The sequence below is a fragment of the Sinocyclocheilus grahami genome, unplaced genomic scaffold (genome assembly GCF_001515645.1).
Source record: "Sinocyclocheilus grahami isolate Dianchi unplaced genomic scaffold, SAMN03320097.WGS_v1.1 scaffold808.1, whole genome shotgun sequence".
Classification (NCBI taxonomy): domain Eukaryota; kingdom Metazoa; phylum Chordata; class Actinopteri; order Cypriniformes; family Cyprinidae; genus Sinocyclocheilus; species Sinocyclocheilus grahami.
This window is the reverse complement of record NW_015505987.1, coordinates 310,519-329,595: the sequence shown is the minus strand read 5'-3', so window position 1 is coordinate 329,595 and position 19,077 is coordinate 310,519. Positions and strand designations below refer to the sequence as shown.

General features: G+C 37.8%; 1 protein-coding gene across 1 annotated transcript in view; it reads left to right on the top strand.

The window, feature by feature from the left end:
* The first annotated feature begins 367 nt into the window (after positions 1-367).
* The window catches only part of pik3c2a (phosphatidylinositol-4-phosphate 3-kinase, catalytic subunit type 2 alpha), a 44,355-nt gene continuing 25,645 nt past the window's right edge, over positions 368-19,077 (top strand). The window contains exons 1-6 of the mRNA XM_016246681.1: positions 368-451; positions 9,286-10,438; positions 14,106-14,206; positions 14,656-14,816; positions 16,481-16,601; positions 17,801-17,912. Of these exons, the coding sequence (XP_016102167.1) occupies positions 9,356-10,438; positions 14,106-14,206; positions 14,656-14,816; positions 16,481-16,601; positions 17,801-17,912 (1,578 nt within the window). The 5' untranslated portion in view covers positions 368-451; positions 9,286-9,355. The remainder of the gene's footprint in view (positions 452-9,285; positions 10,439-14,105; positions 14,207-14,655; positions 14,817-16,480; positions 16,602-17,800; positions 17,913-19,077) is intronic.

Here is a 19,077-nt window from a genome sequence, read left to right as displayed (position 1 = left end):
GTTTAATGAATAGAATATAGACAGGCTATTGTTATTATTATTAATAATGATAGCAATGGTAGTGATAGTGATAATAATAGTAGTAGTATTAATAATAATAATAATATTGTTGTCATTTCTCCTCTCTGGACTGTGATGGACTTGGGCTGTAGATGGAGGGGCTGAACACGCAGCAATATTGAAAGCACGAGTCCTGAATGGTCTGGGTCTGGGCAGTAACGCTAGGGAGGGATATAGTGTCTCTGATCCATTACCACAGTAGATGGCGGTAATGCTCTTGGAACCAAAAGAGTCGTAGTGTGTTTTCTGAGCTCTAGATGTCGCTGTTTCTCTGTAATCTTTCCTCTCTGATCTCCAGCAGGAACTGACGTTAGTAGTCTGTCTACGACTACATGAGCTAATTTTCCAGCTGGAGGAAAATGTCCAGCGTCAAAGATCGGAGACTCTGAAGGTGGGAATCGTCATTTATTCACACAAACTCTTACAATCCATCTAAGTTTACCCGTCAGCTCTATTTGTCCGCCTCCCGGAAGTATAGTAGGTTGTCCGAGTATTTGTGTTTGTTTTTCTCCTGCTTGTGTTTGCACTTTTCTTGGCGCGTGAAGTGCGCCGAAATGCCGAAATATTTGCTGAAACATTGCGTAAAAGTTTCGGAAACAACTTTTTACGAGAGATCTTTTGTTTAAGTATCAAGACGTAGTTTTAGGAGATGCTTTACAATGTTCGTGGCAGAATATTTACCGTGCTGACTGCAATATTTGAAATATGTATCTGTATTTATGGCAGTGTAGAGACTGGTGGCTTCTTTGGTTATCTATTTTGTTGTATACTTTGCAACATAAACGTTTGTTTAATTTCTGAAAAGTCTTTTAAACAGTATTTCCCCTTTATGAATTATTCAGGTAAGTCGGGGTTGCATTTCTATATTGATCACTTAAATTGAACAATATTTCATATATTTAATAAATCCCTTTTTGCGTTCAGAACAGGTTAATGAAAGTCAGTGATGAAGCTCAACTCTGCTGCACCTTCACTAAAAGGGTAAAGCCCATAACACTAATTTATCCTATAGGATTTGACATTAATTCTATCATTCTCTCATCTGTTTTTAAAGTTGCTGATAAGTTTTTATATGCCAGAAAATATGATGCGTTATTTGCTTGGACCGCCATTCCGCATTTTTTCTTATTTCAAACAAGCTGAAATAGCACAGTTGATGGTATGTGTAATAATTATAATGTCTGAATGTTTGTGCGAGTAATAAAAGCTCTTTTGTATGCCGGTTTTAGTCAATATTGTTGTATTAACTTAACTGGTTGGAGAAGCAGGTTTTGTCAGACTTTTGCCAGACATAACTGAAATGGGCTTGTGTAATTTTGTGGATTCAGCACATATGGCTTCTTTAAAAGTTCAGCTGAAATGGTGGCATGTAATCGTGTTGTTCTTGCAGTGTTGCATCATTTTATTTATATGCATGAATCATGTGCCTTGGGTATGCTAGCTGGATATGCATGTGTAACTTATTTTTTGTCTGTCCTGCAATTGTTTTCTGTCACGTAAACTCACTATATTGTGTTTACTGTAAACTGAATGTGTGTAATGACAGATTTCACACATTACAAGTGCTGTATTGTGTTGTCTATCATCCATTTACCCTTCTGGACATTCTCACCGTCTTGGGAACTATTTGTCTTCTCTTGACATGTTTTGCAAGTGCTTAGAAAAGCATCTCAAATGAAACTGTGTATTTCAGCCTCGTGCTTTGTGTTGAGTCTATTTCTGAGGCGTAAAAGCGAACCGATGTTCATAAACTGGCACGCTGTCTTCTAAAAGCTATATGCATTATAGTATAGGATAGTTATGCATTAAAATAATTATAATGTCTGAATGTTTCTGCGAGGAATAAAAGCTCTTTTGTATGCCGGTTTTAGTCAATATTGTTGTATTACCTTAACTGGTTGGAGAAGCAGGTTTTGTCAGACTTTTGCCAGACATAACTGAAATGGGCTTGTGTAATTTTGTGGATTCAGCACATATGGCTTCTTTAAAAGTTCAGCTGAAATGGTGGCATGTAATCGTGTTGTTCTTGCAGTGTTGCATCATTTTATTTATATGCATGAATCATGTGCCTTGGGTATGCTAGCTGGATATGCATGTGTACTGGATATGCATGTGATATGCAATTGTTTTCTGTCACGTAAACTCACTATATTGTGTTTACTGTAAACTGAATGTGTATAATGACAGATTTCACACATTACAAGTGCTGTATTGTGTTGGCTATCATCCATTTACCCTTCTGGACATTCTCACCGTCTTGGGAACTATTTGTCTTCTCTTGACATGTTTTGCAAGTGCTTAGAAAAGCATCTCAAATGAAACTGTGTATTTCAGCCTCGTGCTTTGTGTTGAGTCTATTTCTGAGGCGTAAAAGCGAACCGATGTTCATAAACTGGCACGCTGTCTTCTAAAAGCTATATGCATTATAGTATAGGATAGTTATGCATTAAGTCTTGTGAGTGACTTCTGTACTTTGAACAGCTGCACTGAAGCTTGATAATTTTATTGTAAAGTGCAAAGACACTTTTGCCGACTTCCGTTTTGATTTGACACCACCTTTGAATGGTTTTCCATTTGTGGGTTTTCAAATGCATAAACAAGTGATGCTTCTCATTGTTAAAACAGTGCAGTCAGGCATGCACCCTGAGGGGTGAGAACTGTTCCCAGGAGGTTTGAGCTGCAAAGATTTGATAAATCCTTGAGCACAGAGTATGCTTGCCACCTGCTTTTATACTTCTGACATGAAAAAGAGAAGGAGAAATAGTAACTAGATGTTGCGCTCCATCTGTTTTGTCATATCTGTCATAGTCATCTTAAATAATATATTTTGAACCAGAAAACAGATCTAACGAAGATCTGTTAGTCAAAAAAAAATGCTGTTTTTATAGAAGGTTTGGCACTATAAAATGGGTCTTTTTTTTTATGCGTGTATGTGTGTGTGTATATATATATATGTATATATTTTTTTTATAACAAGTGCAAAGCGCATCGGTTTTGAGCACATTTCTTCATGATTTCATAATGTAGCATACTAAATACTTAAGCATCATCTTTTTGCACAATTGATGCCTTACTAGCTGCATTTCCATCCACCTATTTTTATGCACATTTTGGAATATCGCATAAAAAAACGCTGGATGGAAATGCCAAGATGCGCATAAATTCTAAAAATGCACATAAAAAAACTTATGCGCACATTTGAGTAGGATAAACGTTTTATCCCATAAGAAAATATGCGCATAAACTACGATGGAAATGCATTTAGCGAATAAATTCCTCCATGCACATCGAAAAAGTCATGTGACTTTGCGCTATAAGACGGGATAACTTGACTAGCAGCGGACCGATCTCATTCACAGCATCTATATGTTGTTATGGTTTGGCCTGTCACGATAACATCTTTGAGAAGGAGAAATAGTAACTAGATGTTGCGCTCCATCTGTTTTGTCATATCTGTCATAGTCATCTTAAATAATATATTTTGAACCAGAAAACAGATCTAACGAAGATCTGTTAGTCAAAAAAATGCTGTTTTTATAGAAGGTTTGGCACTATAAAATGGGTCTTTTTTTTATGCGTGTATGTGTGTGTGTATATATATATATATATATATGTATATATATTTTTTATAACAAGTGCAAAGCGCATCGGGTTTGAGCACATTTCTTCATGATTTCATAATGTAGCATACTAAATACTTAAGCATCATCTTTTTGCACAATTGATGCCTTACTAGCTGCGTTTCCATCCACCTATTTTTATGCACATTTTGGAATATCGCATAAAAAAAACGCTGGATGGAAACGCCAAGATGCGCATAAATTCTAAAAATGCACATAAAAAAACTTATGCGCACATTTGAGTAGGATAAACGTTTTATCCCAGAAGAAAATATGCGCATAAACTACGATGGAAATGCATTTAGCGAATAAATTCCTCCATGCACATCGAAAAAGTCATGTGACTTTGCGCTATAAGACGGGATAACTTGACTAGCAGCGGACCGATCTCATTCACAGCATCTATATGTTGTTATGGTTTGGCCTGTCACGATAACATCTTTTTGTTGTGCGATATATTGCCCCAGAAATAATTGCGTTAAGCGATATTATTGTCATTTTAAAGTCAATTTTATGCCACTGAATATATAATCATAATGTAACAGCATAAAAATGCGAGAAGGCCTACACCCTTCCAAATGACAACAAACGTTTAATTCTTAAGAATATTTAGATCATGGAAATTAAGTATCAGAATATTAGACACCTTAAAAAACTTGAATAAATAGTAAATAAACATTTTCTAACAAAAAGTGCAAAGTAACAAATAGAAAAAAAGAAAAATGCACAAAGAACTTGTATGGAGATTTTTCCATTTACAGATTTTTCCCTGACCTTCTTTTCTCTGTAAATTAAGTGTGCACACTATTGCTGAAAAACACAATCACTACTTAGCAGTCAGATATATCCGTATGCACAAAGACACAGATCCCTAAACAAGACCATACAGTGGGTACGGAAAGTATTCAGACCCCCTTAAATTTTTCACTCTTTGTTATATTGCAGCCATTTGCTAAAATCATTTAAGTTAATTTTTTTCCTCATTAATGTACACACAGCCCCCCAGATTGACAGAAAAACACAGAATTGTTGACATTTTTGCAGATTTATTAAAAAAGAAAAACTGAAATATCACATGGTCCTAAGTATTCAGACCCTTTGCTGTGACACTCATATATTTAACGCAGGTGCTGTCCATTTCTTCTGATCATCCTTGAGATGGTTCTACACCTTCATTCGAGTCCAGCTGTGTTTGATTATACTGATTGGACTTGATTAGCAAAGCCACACACCTGTCTATATAAGACCTCACAGCTCACAGTGCATGTCAGAGCAAATGAGAATCATGAGGTCAAAGGAACTGCCTGAAGAGCTCAGAGACAGAATTGTGAAAAATTTAAGGGGGTCTGAATACTTTCCGTACCCACTGTATCTGCAGATGAAACCGTTTGTAGAAGCATTTTTAAAATTTGAACTAGCGCCACCACGTTATGTACGATAAGCTGCAAAAGATACAGGCGCAAGTGGAATGCAAAAAACATGGTGACATTAATTTTTATGTAAATATAATGTGCGATATATTGCGGCACCAAAAAATGATTGAGGTCATGTACATATATTGCGCGATAAGTCAATATATTGATTATTGCGACAGGCCTAGTTATGGTCATTCTGAAATACCTGAGCAAAGTCTGTCGTCAAAGTATTTCTGTATAATTGTCTTACATGACTACGTTCCCAAACAGCAGCATCCACCTCCGACAGCATTTATTGTGTTATGACTGCTCGCTCTGAGGTGCAAGTAATTTATATCATATATGAAAATTAGGGCTGCACGATAAATCGCATTCGATATTTAACGCGCATCTTGTCAGAAAGATTTACCGCTGATTACAGAACCGGCTTTTCTGACAAGATGCGCGTTAAATATCGCATGCGTTTATCGTGCAGCCCTAATGAAAATTATTATATTCAGTGGCTTCTCCTATATTCTTAGTTATATTTAGTGCCACAGTTTACCAGGAAGTGACGATTTTGTTCTCTTTGACTCGTTGGATGGAAACGGTGCCGTATTCGCATATGTTTCATGCGATATTCCAGTTTTGCGCATAAGTTTAATTTGAATCTTTGGATGGAAACATAGCTACTGATAAGACATGCTTGGTCTCTTCTGTGAGAAATGGTTAGAGGAGACCCTTCTGGATTGCATGCTAGATTCCTCACTGTACACAATGGCCTTGGAGAGAGTATGGCCAGGCTTGGCAGCATTGATGTCTTTGTCAAACTAAATCAAACTGTAGGACCATTTCTCAACGCATCTTGGAGTGCAACATGTTGTTCTTGGATTATTTGTGGTAGGGGTGGGCGGTATGACCAAAATCTTTTATCACCATATGAATAATTTTATATTATGGTAATTGTATAAATAAATTGCTGGAAATTCAACCAAAAATATTTATATATTAAATAAAAATGTTAAAAAAAAAATGTAAATAGATTTTTTAATAGTTTACATCACTCATGTAATTATTTTCTGCTTTTTAAGATAAGACTGGCAACAGTGCAAAAACAGCTTGTTATATAGGGTCTCTTCAGAATACAAACTAAGTAATTTGATTATGAAATTAATATTATTAAATGGATAGTTCAAACTATAAATTCTGATTGCATAAGCAGCATTTGAAGATGTAAAATAGTCAATGAATTTATACCTGCAGATGTACATCAGTTAAATTCTTTATTATAAAATGGATAGCTCCAGTCCTTGATTATGATTATATGTGAGCTATGCTCCAAGCCATTGTAAAATACTCCGTAAACACACACCTCTGACCTCATTACATCAGTAATTACCTCATCAGCTTTTAGGAGAACAACCATTCTGCTAAATGTTGCTGAAGATCTACGTTGCTTGGCAGAAGAATAATTTTTTTAATGATTACATTTTCGTTGTTGCGTCTGAACATCAGTTAATTCTTTACTAATGCATCAAGTGCTATTGCTTGGCAACTGTAATCAACTAAACTCTGTGTATAACACCCCTAAATGCCACATTCTTCTTTGTCTTGACTTGTTAGAGACACATCTCTGTGCTTTTTCATTACTCCTTGCTTTGTCATCACTTAAGTAACGTAAATCAGTCCTGCCTTTTTTGTGGGTTTTAGCACATAATCAGTGAAGTTGTGAATAAGAAGCTGAAACCCAATTCTGTCTTAAGTATGCAACTAATTGGTTCCGTTTCAATTGCAAGCTGGCATGTCTCGGGCCTGTAAGGCACAGGGAAATGTCTGGTATGTGTTTGTAACCGCCTGCCATTCACAACCCATTAAATCTAGATTTTGACACACCCTCACTGGCCACTCGCATGAACGGTATTTTGCTGATGATTTTTTAAGCATTTCGTAATCTAAAGACTTCTCATATCCAAAATATTCATAATGCCTTTGTCAGAAATCCAAAACTTGTGATTGTTGGATCGTAAAATGAAAGATTTTCTATGATCCTGTCATATTTGACGGCTTTGTGCATTTTTTTGTCAGGCTTTAGTTGCTGCTGAATCAATTCATTTTTTCCTAATGTAAGGTGTAGGGTTGCATTCACCCATCTTTTCATGTTTAACAAGGGCTTTCATATTGAACATAACAAAACAACAACAAAAAGGACTTATTCATTTGATTCATGTCAAAATGTCATGTTAGTGTTAGTGCAAAATGGACTGGGTCCATTACTGTGAGTGAAAGAAGCTCATATTTGCAAACACGCCATTGTGAACAGGAAATTTGATGGTTAAAAATCCCCCAGAGCAGCTTATATTGACCACTGGCTTTAGAAATAGCACTACCAGTGCATCATATTGGCAGTTGTAACTTCTCTTTCTTTTATTTTTAGATTAGCCACAAATGAGGGTTCATCACTAAGATCAAATAAAGCAATTTATGAACTTCAGCAAAGTCTTTCTTTTTTTGTTGTTGTTGTTGTGTTTTATTCCCCCAATGCTAAATGGGTTCAAGTGAAAACTAATTATAATCTATACATAAGAAACTAATAAACACAATCAAGATCTGGTCCTTGATTTTACACCAAAGGAATAGTCTTTTAGTTGTTATCTGAGACATGACGATCCATTCCGTGGCAAAAATTAGTTATTCTTTCCTAAGAAAAACATTGAGTGCATTGAAATATGTTGATCTGCTTTAGCGTGGACAACTCCGACTAGCATATGAATGAGCCTCCACAAAGGAATCAAACACAAAGGCATATCCACTCCAAACAGTATTCGAATGAACACCGTTACAATTAGTTATGTATCCAACCACAGATTTGGAAGTGAAATGATATGAAAAGGGAAAAAGTCCTTCTGAAAAATAGAAAATACCAAACATAAACATTCCTCCCACATTCTAAATAAAAAAGTTAGACAATATTCAAATATACTCACATGTCGAGCTTAAAACCAAAGGTTTCTCCACTAGGACTTTGTCAACCAGAAGTTCAAGGTAGCACAAAGAAACATGTGTTCCCTCTACCCAAACTGAACAACTACTTCGTACAACTACTCACCTGATATACAATCCAGGTGTGTCCAACGCGCGCCCTCTAGTGCCTCATAGTATTACAACACTAATACATTTTAATTCCATTATTCAAAGTATGCGGAAAAACTGTTACAGAAATTTCACTCTGTTACACAGTGGACATGCAATACATCTTTTGAAGTCACTGATGTCCTGAGTTCAGGGCTCGCAAAATTTCAAAATCCCTGGTAGCCCTTTGGGCAGGCATTCTTCAGATTTTGGTAGCCCAAAAATGAATTTAACTAGCCCGAATAAAAGATATTGTATTTTTTCTTCAAATAACAAGTCAAGAGAGTAGGGGTGCAACGGATCACAAATCTCAAGGTTTGGATTACATTAATTTATCAAATCACATTGAGTCACAGATCGGATCTTTTTTCAGATGAACAAAAAAATATATGGTTCTTTATTATTTAAGTAACACTTATTATTTAAAGAACAATTTACTACTTCGATACCACAGCAAAAACTAGTAGCATATAGGGATGTAATGATTGGCTCAACTCACGATGTGATATGATTCACGATACTGATTTCACAATACAATTTTCTCACAATTTCTTTTTTAACAAAATGAGATTTAAGACAGATTTAAAAAAAGGTGTCCTTTTGTTATTTTTCAGACCAAAAGGCTTCACATTACTTTGTGAAATTGAAAATGTCAAACAATATGCTACTAACTTTAATTTTAAAACAAATCCCAAATCAAATAAATAAATAATACAAATAAAAGACATTTCTCCATGCAAGTAAACTAAGGTTTTGTCTGTGTATTTTAATCACGATCCAAACAAAGATGCTGCATACATGTTATTTAGATTGTGAAATTTGAAACAAAAGCAAAATTGTCTGACTTTAGCTTTGTGATACTACATAAAAAATCTGAACGAAACAAAAACTGAAGACGGGCTGAATGAGTGTAAATGATGAAACTATGATCCGTTTCACCCCTACAAGCGAGTGAACCATGTGAATCAAGGAAGGGATTTTATATCACTATTCAAGATAGCCCGTCGGGCAGGGCTAGCGATTTTGCGAGCCCTGGAGTTCCTGATACTAACATGTATTATTCTCTCAATTTCCTCTTGTAGGCACCTGTTGTAAAGTTCCTGCCAGAACCCAGTGGTATCCCCATGTACATAGCAAGGCAAAGCTGACACCATGGCCCACATATCCAGTGGCAATGGATTTAAGTTTGACAGGCCAGCCTCTCCGGGGGTGGTCCGGCCCAAAGGGATTGTGGGAAAGGAGGAGGCTTTACGTATGGAATTAGAGGCCTTGGATAAAATCAAGCGTGAGAAAAGACACACACTCCCAGTCACAGCGTCTTCTGTTAATCCCCTTCCCAATCCAATGACACAAACATCCACTAGCCGGCAAGAGAAAGACCTCATTGTGTTCTCCGAATCAGAAACACAGAAGGAAGAACAAAAAGACAAATTTGAGGATATCGATTTAGAGAAGCTGACCAAGGAGGAGCTGGAAAAGCTGCTTCTGGATGACAGTTTTGGAGTAAACAAAATGACAAGACCTTCCTCTCTGCTAGGTTGCAATCTCAGCGCATCGTATCCTGGAGGACATGCGTTCAACCCTGCTTCATTCCACTGGACACCCACCCCAACACACGCACAGACTCCCATCTTCCCCTCTGCTCCCTTCCCGAAGCCTCCGTGCTCTTTCCAGAATGGCTTTAGTCCAGCTTTGTCTCCCTTTATTAGTCTGCCGGCCCAGCCGACCCTCTTCCTCTCCTTTACACCAGTCCAACCACCTGCTGCTCTGGTCTACCAACAGCCCGCCGTCACCCCAGAGATGGCCAAGCTGTTTGACAAGATTGCCAGCACTTCAGAATACTTGAAGAACGGCAGGTCCTCCAGCATGGAAACCCAATCGGGAAGCGTCAAGTCCCTGGAGCCCATGCCTCAGCCCTCAGAACCTCCCTATATCAGCCGATTTGAGTGGCTGGACCTGGACCCACTCAACAAGCGCAAGGAGGTGGAGGTAGAGGAGACACGCACTGTATCGGGCTGCCCTTTCGTAGAGGAGTCTGGGACTGCTAAAGACCCATGGGATGCGGTTCTTCTGGATGAGCATGAAGTTGTGGATAATGGCAGTCCCTCAGAACAGGTGAAGAGCAAGGTGACTTTAGCCACCCAACCCAGAAGAGCATCAACAGGGGCGGCCGTAACAAGAAGCCAGTCCCTCATCATACCTGCAACCTCAACGGATCCCAGCCCAGAAAAACAGGTAAGAGGAACGTCCTTTCTACTGACCCAGAACATGTTGGCAGCACTGTTTGTTTAGAAGTGATTACCACAACCTCTTGTGCAGAGTTAAAAAAGCTGCAATTGGTGTGTAGGAGGAAGTAGAAATGATTCCAGCCAGGTATCATCAAATTCAAACCCGTTGTGTCTAATGCTAAAACTAAAGAAAACTAAAAAAATTGGCCTTATTTTAATTCGAGCATTGTGGTTTTTTGAATGATGTATCATGCACAAGACGCTGCACAAAATGCGAGCGCGATGGTCAAGGATGTCCGTCATGTGCATGTTTGAAGGACAATGGAAAAGTAATGCAGTGGAATGCAAAACGTTCTGTATGAACGGCCCTTATGGCTGTAGCTGTCTCACTTTAAAGATGATAAATTTAAAGGCTCAACTTTTCGGAGAGGGCTTCACCAGTCAAACAACTAAAGCACGGCATGTTAATAAAAATGCTAAAAATATAAAATCTAAATAAACTAACCCCACTAATTGAGTACCTTAACCCCTATTCGACAACATAGTATTTTATAGGTGTCTCTCATTCTTGCATACATTCTAGCACTTTAACAAGAAAGCAGCACTGCTCTGTGATATGACAGGAAGTAGCAGTTAAAAATGTGTGCGTATGGTTTTCTAATTATTATACCATGCCAATGTGGTGAATGTCTTTACAACATTTTCTGCTGGGGGCGATTTGCATCTTTCATTTTTGTTTTGTTCATCATGGTTGGTTTTCGTATCATATTCTAGACAAGTTCTGCTGGTGCTTAGTCTCTTTCATTTTACCACCGTGTTATCTAAACCTCTTGCTTTATCCATGGCCTTTCCTTAGAAACGTCATAACTGATTGCCAAAATAAAGAATGACTTCTTGAGAGGAATGTGAAACATTGAGTGAAACTGATTCCTTATGAGGAGTGTGTGTAAATGTGTTTTTTTCCCCCCAGAAATCCCACTTCCTGTTTCGTTATGTGTTTTTTTTTTTCGGTCTAGGACAATTGGCTGTTGTGACACATTTCCCACAGTACTTGAAGAACTTGTGCCCGTAACTTTTACAACAGGGACAGCTTTCAGCTATAAGGATAAAATTAAGGGGTCAGAGGGTTTAGTCTTTGCACTTCCTCATTTCAAGATTTAGGACTATTAATATTATATTTCTGAGTCACACATCAGATCTAGTTCATACTCAAGGCAACACTCTGCTGTCCTAGTATTCTGTAGTAAATGGGCTGTTGTCTTTGTGTGTGTGTGCATGTCTATAGCGAGGTCTGGTGCTGGTCTCATTAGCACAGACAAGCCCCTGCTAGCTGTTTTTGCCCCATGGGTTTTTCTCTGACATGCCTGCAGCGGGGCCGTGCAGCTCCCCGTTGCCATGGCAGCTCTCTTTCGGAGTCTGCGAAAGAGCAGCGAAACTAATCTGAGCTTTGGTTTTGGTGTACAGTTACTCTGCTTCATCACACACAACAACAGATAGTCTTATCTCAAGCCATGGATATTTCAGCCCTTATCAGCACACACATCCCAAAAGACAGGCTTGTTGTTGGTCTTGGTGTAAGTGTACTGTAAGTTCCCTGTTGCCATTACTTCATGCTTGTGGTTAGGGTTAGTAGAGGAAATACTTTTTTGTATAGAATTTTTTTTAGTACACAGCATTCATAAGGCAAACCCAGATTATGCATTATCTTCTGATGTGAACAAATAAAGTATTGGTGTCAAAGGTGTGTGTGTGTTAAGTTTTAATTAATATTAACACAATAAAATGGAAAACAAAAAAAAGGAAACTTTGTTAAAATTTAAAAGAAATAAAATACAAAAAAAATCAAGTATGTACCACCACCAGGGATGCATTTATTTGAACAAAAAAAACTTAATATTGTAAAAAAAATTACTATAACTTAAAATAAGTTTTGATCTGTTTTAATATATTTAAAATTTTATTTATTCCTGTGATGATGGCAAAGCTGAATTTTCAGCAGCCATTACTGCAGTCTTCAGCATCACATGATCCTTCAGAAATCATTCTAATATGCTGATTTGCTCCTCAAGAAACATTTCTGATTATCGGTGTTAAAAAAAAATGGTTGTACTGCTTGAATTTTTTCAAAAAAAGAAAAAAAAATCTTACTCGCCCTAATCTTTTGAATAGTTGTGTAAATAAACAGTACTGATATTAAACATGTGGCAGGTCTGTTAGAGTGCACATATTATGTGGCCTGTGTGCCACATAATATGCCTGTGAGCATTTAGAAGCAGCCACATTTCAGTCAGACATCAACTGGACACTGAATTGAGTTGGTACTTGTTACTGCCGATATTGTAGAAAGATTGGTATCATTTGTCATTACTTTGACATCCCTAGTGTATCGCAACAGTCACTACAGTAGCTCTCGTATGCAGACAGTAAGGTGTTCTTGGTTGATACTGTGACCATGTGGTTTCTGTTGTGAGTGTGTTTATAAATATGCTCTGAACGTCCTCTCCAAGTGAACCATTAACTGACCGTCAGCTTATCCTACATGCAGAAATGAAGTTTGTTTAATGTGTCAATGCGAGTAATTAGATTCATAAATAGAGCTCTTAGTCACAGTTTAACATCAAGCACTCTGTCATCAGTGGATTGTTAAATCATCTGATGGAAGTTCAGTCATATTTATTTAGTGGAAGTATTATCAGGTCAGTCGGGAGCAGAGTTCCAGTTAATGCATATCAGTATTCTTAGCAACAATAGTGTAGAGGAAGTTGCAGTTGCTGTGAATTCTATTACACACTCAAACGTAAGATGATGGTGGAATTTTACTTATATTCTTTGAATTATTTCTTGGCAGATCCCTCATATACTTTTAACCTGAGGAAAAGGTCTGTTTGGACTGGGAGAGATTGCATGTAGGGCAGCCAGAACTGTAAAACCGTAGCTCTAAGCAAAAGCGGATGAATAATTTGTGAATGTGTGTCACATGGCGTCTCATTTTTCTCTAAGGTTAAGCCTAGAGCTTTGGCCTAGCAAACAGCTAAAGAAACCATCATCACATCCCATGCATATATGTATTACCCGCAATAAAACATGTGACCTGCTCTTTTTGTCCATATTGACACTCTTGATTATTACTTTGATTTCACTTATGGTAAATGTTTTGGAGGCAGATGTTCTTATCAGAGACCATGTTAAGAGGTAATCTCGCAAAATAATGCCTAATCCACTTGTAATACTATTGATTTCATTCATGTAGTCTGCAAGGTATATAGAATTAAACAGAAAATAAATATTTTTATTTAATTTCTTAGCATGTGAGCCATTATTAAACTGAATATACCTTTAATGCCTAGTTGTAATTCCATGTTGATGTTCCTTTTTGACCTATTTCCTTCCTGAAGGAAGTCTCTTTTTTGGCATTCCAGACATTCTTCACATTCTCCGTATCCTCTCACCAAACAGAGAGACTGTCTCATTCCACATTTGAACTGGGATGTTAATGTCATCAATCATGTCTATTTGGTACCCCTGTACATAATACAGACTGTACATAATAGATTGTTTACAACATATATTTAACAAGTGATTTCCTATGTGTAGCACACTAGTGAATGTATAGTATAATAGACCAAATGTTCGCTCATCAGTATAACCATGGCTTCATGTCTGTCTTTTTACAGGTCAATAAAGGAAGTGCAAATGCACTCTCAAAGTACTCCATCTTACAGGGAAATGAAGCCCAAAATCTAGAAGTCGTAGCATTCTGTGAAGACATTTCAAAGTGAGTTATGAGTTGTTATTGTTTTTTTTTTAAGGCAAATTGTTGAATTGTTGACTGGTAAAGGGGATACATCAGAAAAAAAGCAGGTCCCGCTACTACAGCTGTGTTGTTAATCTGATATCAGAAGGTCATTATCAGCACTGTAATGTTGGATTCTATAGGGGAAGCAAGGCTAATTTGGACCTGACGGTCTAATTTGGGAAATGCCTCAAAACCTCATATGTAGACCTCAAACAAGGACTGCTGACAAGTGAAATACAGGAAGTCTACAGCTGTGTGTAGCCCATGTAACAATGGGAGCTAATACCTTGTTTTATAATAACATCACATATGCAAAGAGAGCATGTATGTCAAGATTAACAAAGGACTTGAGACTGAACCTTGTGGTACACCATATTTACCTGTGTTAGGTCTTCGTTTACCCAAAGTGTTGTCCTATATTTTTGCAGACTGAGGTCAAAGTTTCCACATGTCGACCTGGCTACCAATCCTGGCTATGTTCTCAGCCCTGTGATCACTCAGAGGGATGCAGGAGGGGACAGTGGGGGCAGTGTGAAAGTATCCATTGAGATTTCTGATTCTCAACAGCCTGTAACTTTCACTTGTGATGGTAAGCAGTTCTTTGTGACTGTGAATTTAGTCATTACAAAAAGCTTTTGACAGTGAAAATGTTTTATATAAAAATTGTTATGCTAACAGTTAAGGCAGTTAAAGGAACAATTCACCCAAAAATGAAAATTCTGCAGAAGAAAGGTAGTCATACAGGTTTGGAACATCATAAAGGTGAGTAAATTATGACATAATTTTAATTTTTGGGTGAACTATCCCTAATAAATAGCTTATAATATCACATCTGATGAATCATGTACTCACTATTTATCAATAGTAAGCTTCTCTGAATGTCTGCTATAAAGGAAGCTGACAAATGAAGAAGCCACGACAGTGCCAGAGAGCATTTCTTGGCCGCTGCGACACAATCTCTTTTTACATAACTGTCATAGTGCGTCTGCTCAACAGATTCTTCAACCAGGGTTCCTGTGTTTTTCATTTTTCAGCTTGCATGTCACTTGCCAAGGTTTTTTACTGCGTAACCTGTCTGTGGTCCAGGCACGGAAAGTCCTTTTCATTGAGCTGTAGTGGCCTTGGCTCAGTTCCCTGTGAAGCGGCTATGTTCTGAAGACTGCCGGACCTCGTTTTTTGTGCTGAGTCTCTGACCACCTCACTCCTGGCAGTAAATCAAGACTGGCCTTTTGTGTTGAAGAATTTGTCCGTGTTGTTACTGCCTAAGCCCCATAGCTCTTTTTGACCTGGATAAATCCAGCATAGACTGTGGTTTTAGGAAGGGAAAAGGGGGCACAGTGTTTATCAGGCCTTGAAGATGTTCTAGCCTTTCTGCTTCTTAGCTTTTTTCCATGGCTTCCTTATGGCTGTAGAGTTCTTGCCATTTAAGACCAACCACACTCTCCTGACATTCCAGCACCATGTGTGTTGCTGTAGTGCCACGAAAAGAGGATGGCAGAGGAGGAGTTTTACCGGCATCCCACAACCCTTCAAAGCAACCCCAAATCCATCACAAATTAGGCATGACCATCAGACCTTTAGGGTTGAAAAACACGGCAGACATGAAGAGGCCAGGCACAGCTGATTTACTGTAGTCCAGCCCTAGGCTTGGAGCTTGAAGCGAGGCTCATTCCAAGGAGGGGTGTGGGGCATGTTATTGCTGCAGCCTGGGGTGACCATGAACAATATGTTGGGTGTCATATTTTTGCTCTGATACTGAAACTTCTCATGCCAAATCCATTTCTTGGCATGGTTTTCGATCTCAATGAACCAGAAGTAGTTCACAATTAGTTCAGAGGTCCTTTTCCAAATGGCATCCTCATCCCTCGCTGTCCTCCAAGTCAACACTGTACTGCATGAACTGTTTGGTAATAGTCCGTTGTAAAACCAACACTTGTGCAAGCTTTGAAAAATAAGGCAGACAACACCTGCATGATTGTCCTCAATTCATTTAAATGGACGATTTACCCAAGAATGAAAATACTGTCAGCATTTACTCACTTTCTTCTGTGGAAGAAGATATTTTGAAAAATGTTTTGTCCATACAATAAGAGTCAGTGGAATCCAAAACAATATTGGACACCATTGACTTGCATTATAGGGTGGAAAAAAACAAATTTATTTTATTAGCTTCTATACTTTTTCATTAGCTTTATTGTGTTCTCTCTCCATGGATGTCTTTTTCCTTCATGTTTTCTGTGTTTATTTCCCCAGTGAGTTCTCCAGTGGACCTGCTCATAATGCAGGCTTTGTGCTGGGTCCATGATGACCTGAACCAGGTGGACATCAGCAGCTACGTTCTCAAGGTCTGCGGACAGGAGGAGGTTTTACAGAAGTGAGTCCTTCATTTACCATCTCTCTTTCCTTTTTGCAGGCATTCTGTCATATTACATTAAACAAGTCCCCTGCCATTATTCCTTGAAAACAGGGTTATTTTGTTTTAATTGTGCTAGGGAAATGTTTCCTTTTTACCCACACCATTGGAAGAGCAGAACCAACAGTTCTAGGGGAGGGTTTGCCTGCCCTAATAAGGAATAGGTGGAATGGGCAAAAAACAAATCATTCCAAGCTCTTGAAGAATTGAATCTGTAATGCAAGGCATCCTCTCTTAGTTACTGTGGGTGTCCCATGTTATTCATGTACAAAGTTTTGAAAGCTTTTAGTTTCTCATTATGCTAAGGTATAGTTCTTCAGAGTCTGGCTCAATGCTGACTGCCTTGTCCTCATTTGACTTTGGCAAGTTGATACTAGTGATTACGACCCTGCTCTGGCCTTCCAAAGCACAGTCATCCAGGACTCATCTCCTAGCCGGGAATGTTCTTAGACTGCATTCTCAAAAAAAACAAAACACATTTTTGTTATTTATTTTTGCTTTTCATATATATTAAAAAGTTTGGGGTTGGTAAGATTTTTTTTTATATATATATATTTTTAAAAGATGTCTATTATGTCTCTTAGCAAGGCTTCAAATGGAATGCGATTTTCATGCGCATCTCGATTTTTTTTGCACAGCCCTAGCTTCATTTATTGATCAAATATACAATAAAAACAGTAATATTGTGAAATATTATTACAATTCAGAATAACTGTTTTCTATTTGTATATATTTTACATTTTAATTTATTCCTGCATTGGTTAAGCTGAATTTTTAGAAGCATTAAACATTACTAATTTGGTAACATTTCTTATTATTATCAATGTTGAAAAGAGTTATGCTGCTTAATATTTTTGTAAAAACCATGATACTTCTGAGTTATTTCATTAATAGAAAGTTCAAAAGAACAGCATTTATTTGAAATATATTTTTTGTTGTAGTGTTATACATGTCTTTACTTCCACTTTTTTAAATCAATTTAATGCATCCTTGCTAAATAAAAGTATGAATTTCTTTCAAACAAGATCCCCACACTTTAAAATGGTAGTTATTATTGTTATATAAAGTTGAGATATTATTCGGTTTTTCATTGATTCGTTCAGTTATTGTTACTTTTGGCTCTGGCCCATGTCTGAAGCATTTTTAACATTATCTTCCAGTAAACACAGTCTGGGCAGTCATGAGTACGTGCAGAACTGCAGGAAGTGGGAGACGGAGATCAAACTACATCTCCTTTTTCTTAGCACAATGAGAAGAGATCTGGCCCGAACGGTAAAACAATTACAAACACTTAGAATAAATAATTAGAAACTAGTTGTTCACTGCACTAGTATCTTCACAGGTTATAAACAGACATATTTAATGGATAAATGTTCAGTGGGTATAGAAAAGAATCACCCCCCTTTAAAATAATCGCAATTTGTTGCTTTTCAGCCTAAAATGAAGATGGACACAGTTTTTGTTTTATCCAGCTGTATTTACTCAGTGCAACTTCTAACATCCAAGTGAAAGATATAACACCAATATGTCAGGGGGGAAAATTAAATAAATAAAAAACCAGAATCACTGAGTTGGAAAAAGGATCACCCCCTTGTGTCAATATTTTGTTGAACCACCTTTTGCTTTAATTACAGCCTTTAGTCTGTTGGGATATGTCTCTACTAACTTTGCACATCTAGACATTGCAATATTTGCCCACTCTTCTTTGCAGAACTGCTCAAGTTCAGATCAATTTGATGGTGACTGTTTGTGGACTGCAGTCTTCAGATCATTCCACAGATTTTCAATGGGGTTTAGTCTGGGCTCTGACTAGGCCATGCAAGGACATTCACCTTTTTTGCTGTGTTCTCAGTTTTGCTGTGTGCTTTGGGTCGTTGTCATACTGGAAGGTAAAACGTCTTCTTATTGACAACTTTCTGGCAGAGGGCAGTAGATTTTCCTCAAGAATTTGATGGTATTTTGCCCCAACCATGTCTCCTTCTATCCTGACAAGTGTTCCAGTCCCTGCTGCAGAGAAACACCCCCATAACAGGATATGACCACCTCCATGCGTTACTGTAGGAATGCTTTTATTTGGATGGTGAGCTGTATTGGATTTCTGCCAGACATTTCATTTGATGTTGAGGCCAAATAATTAAGTTTTAGTCTCATCTGCCTCAGAATCTTCAGGGTGTTTCGGAAAATCTCAGTCATGACTGCAAGTGGCCTTTCTTGAGGAGTGGATTTTTTCTTGCAACCTTCCCATACAAGCCACATTTGTGGAGAATTTGGAATGTTGTCACATGCACACAATGACCACTCTTTGTCATAAATTCCTGCAGCTGCTTCAGAGTTGCTGTAGGCCTCTTGGTAGCCTCTCTGAGTAGTTTCCTCCTGGCTCTTTCATCCAGTTTGGAGCGACGTCCTGATCCATGGAGGAACTGTGTTGTACCAAATA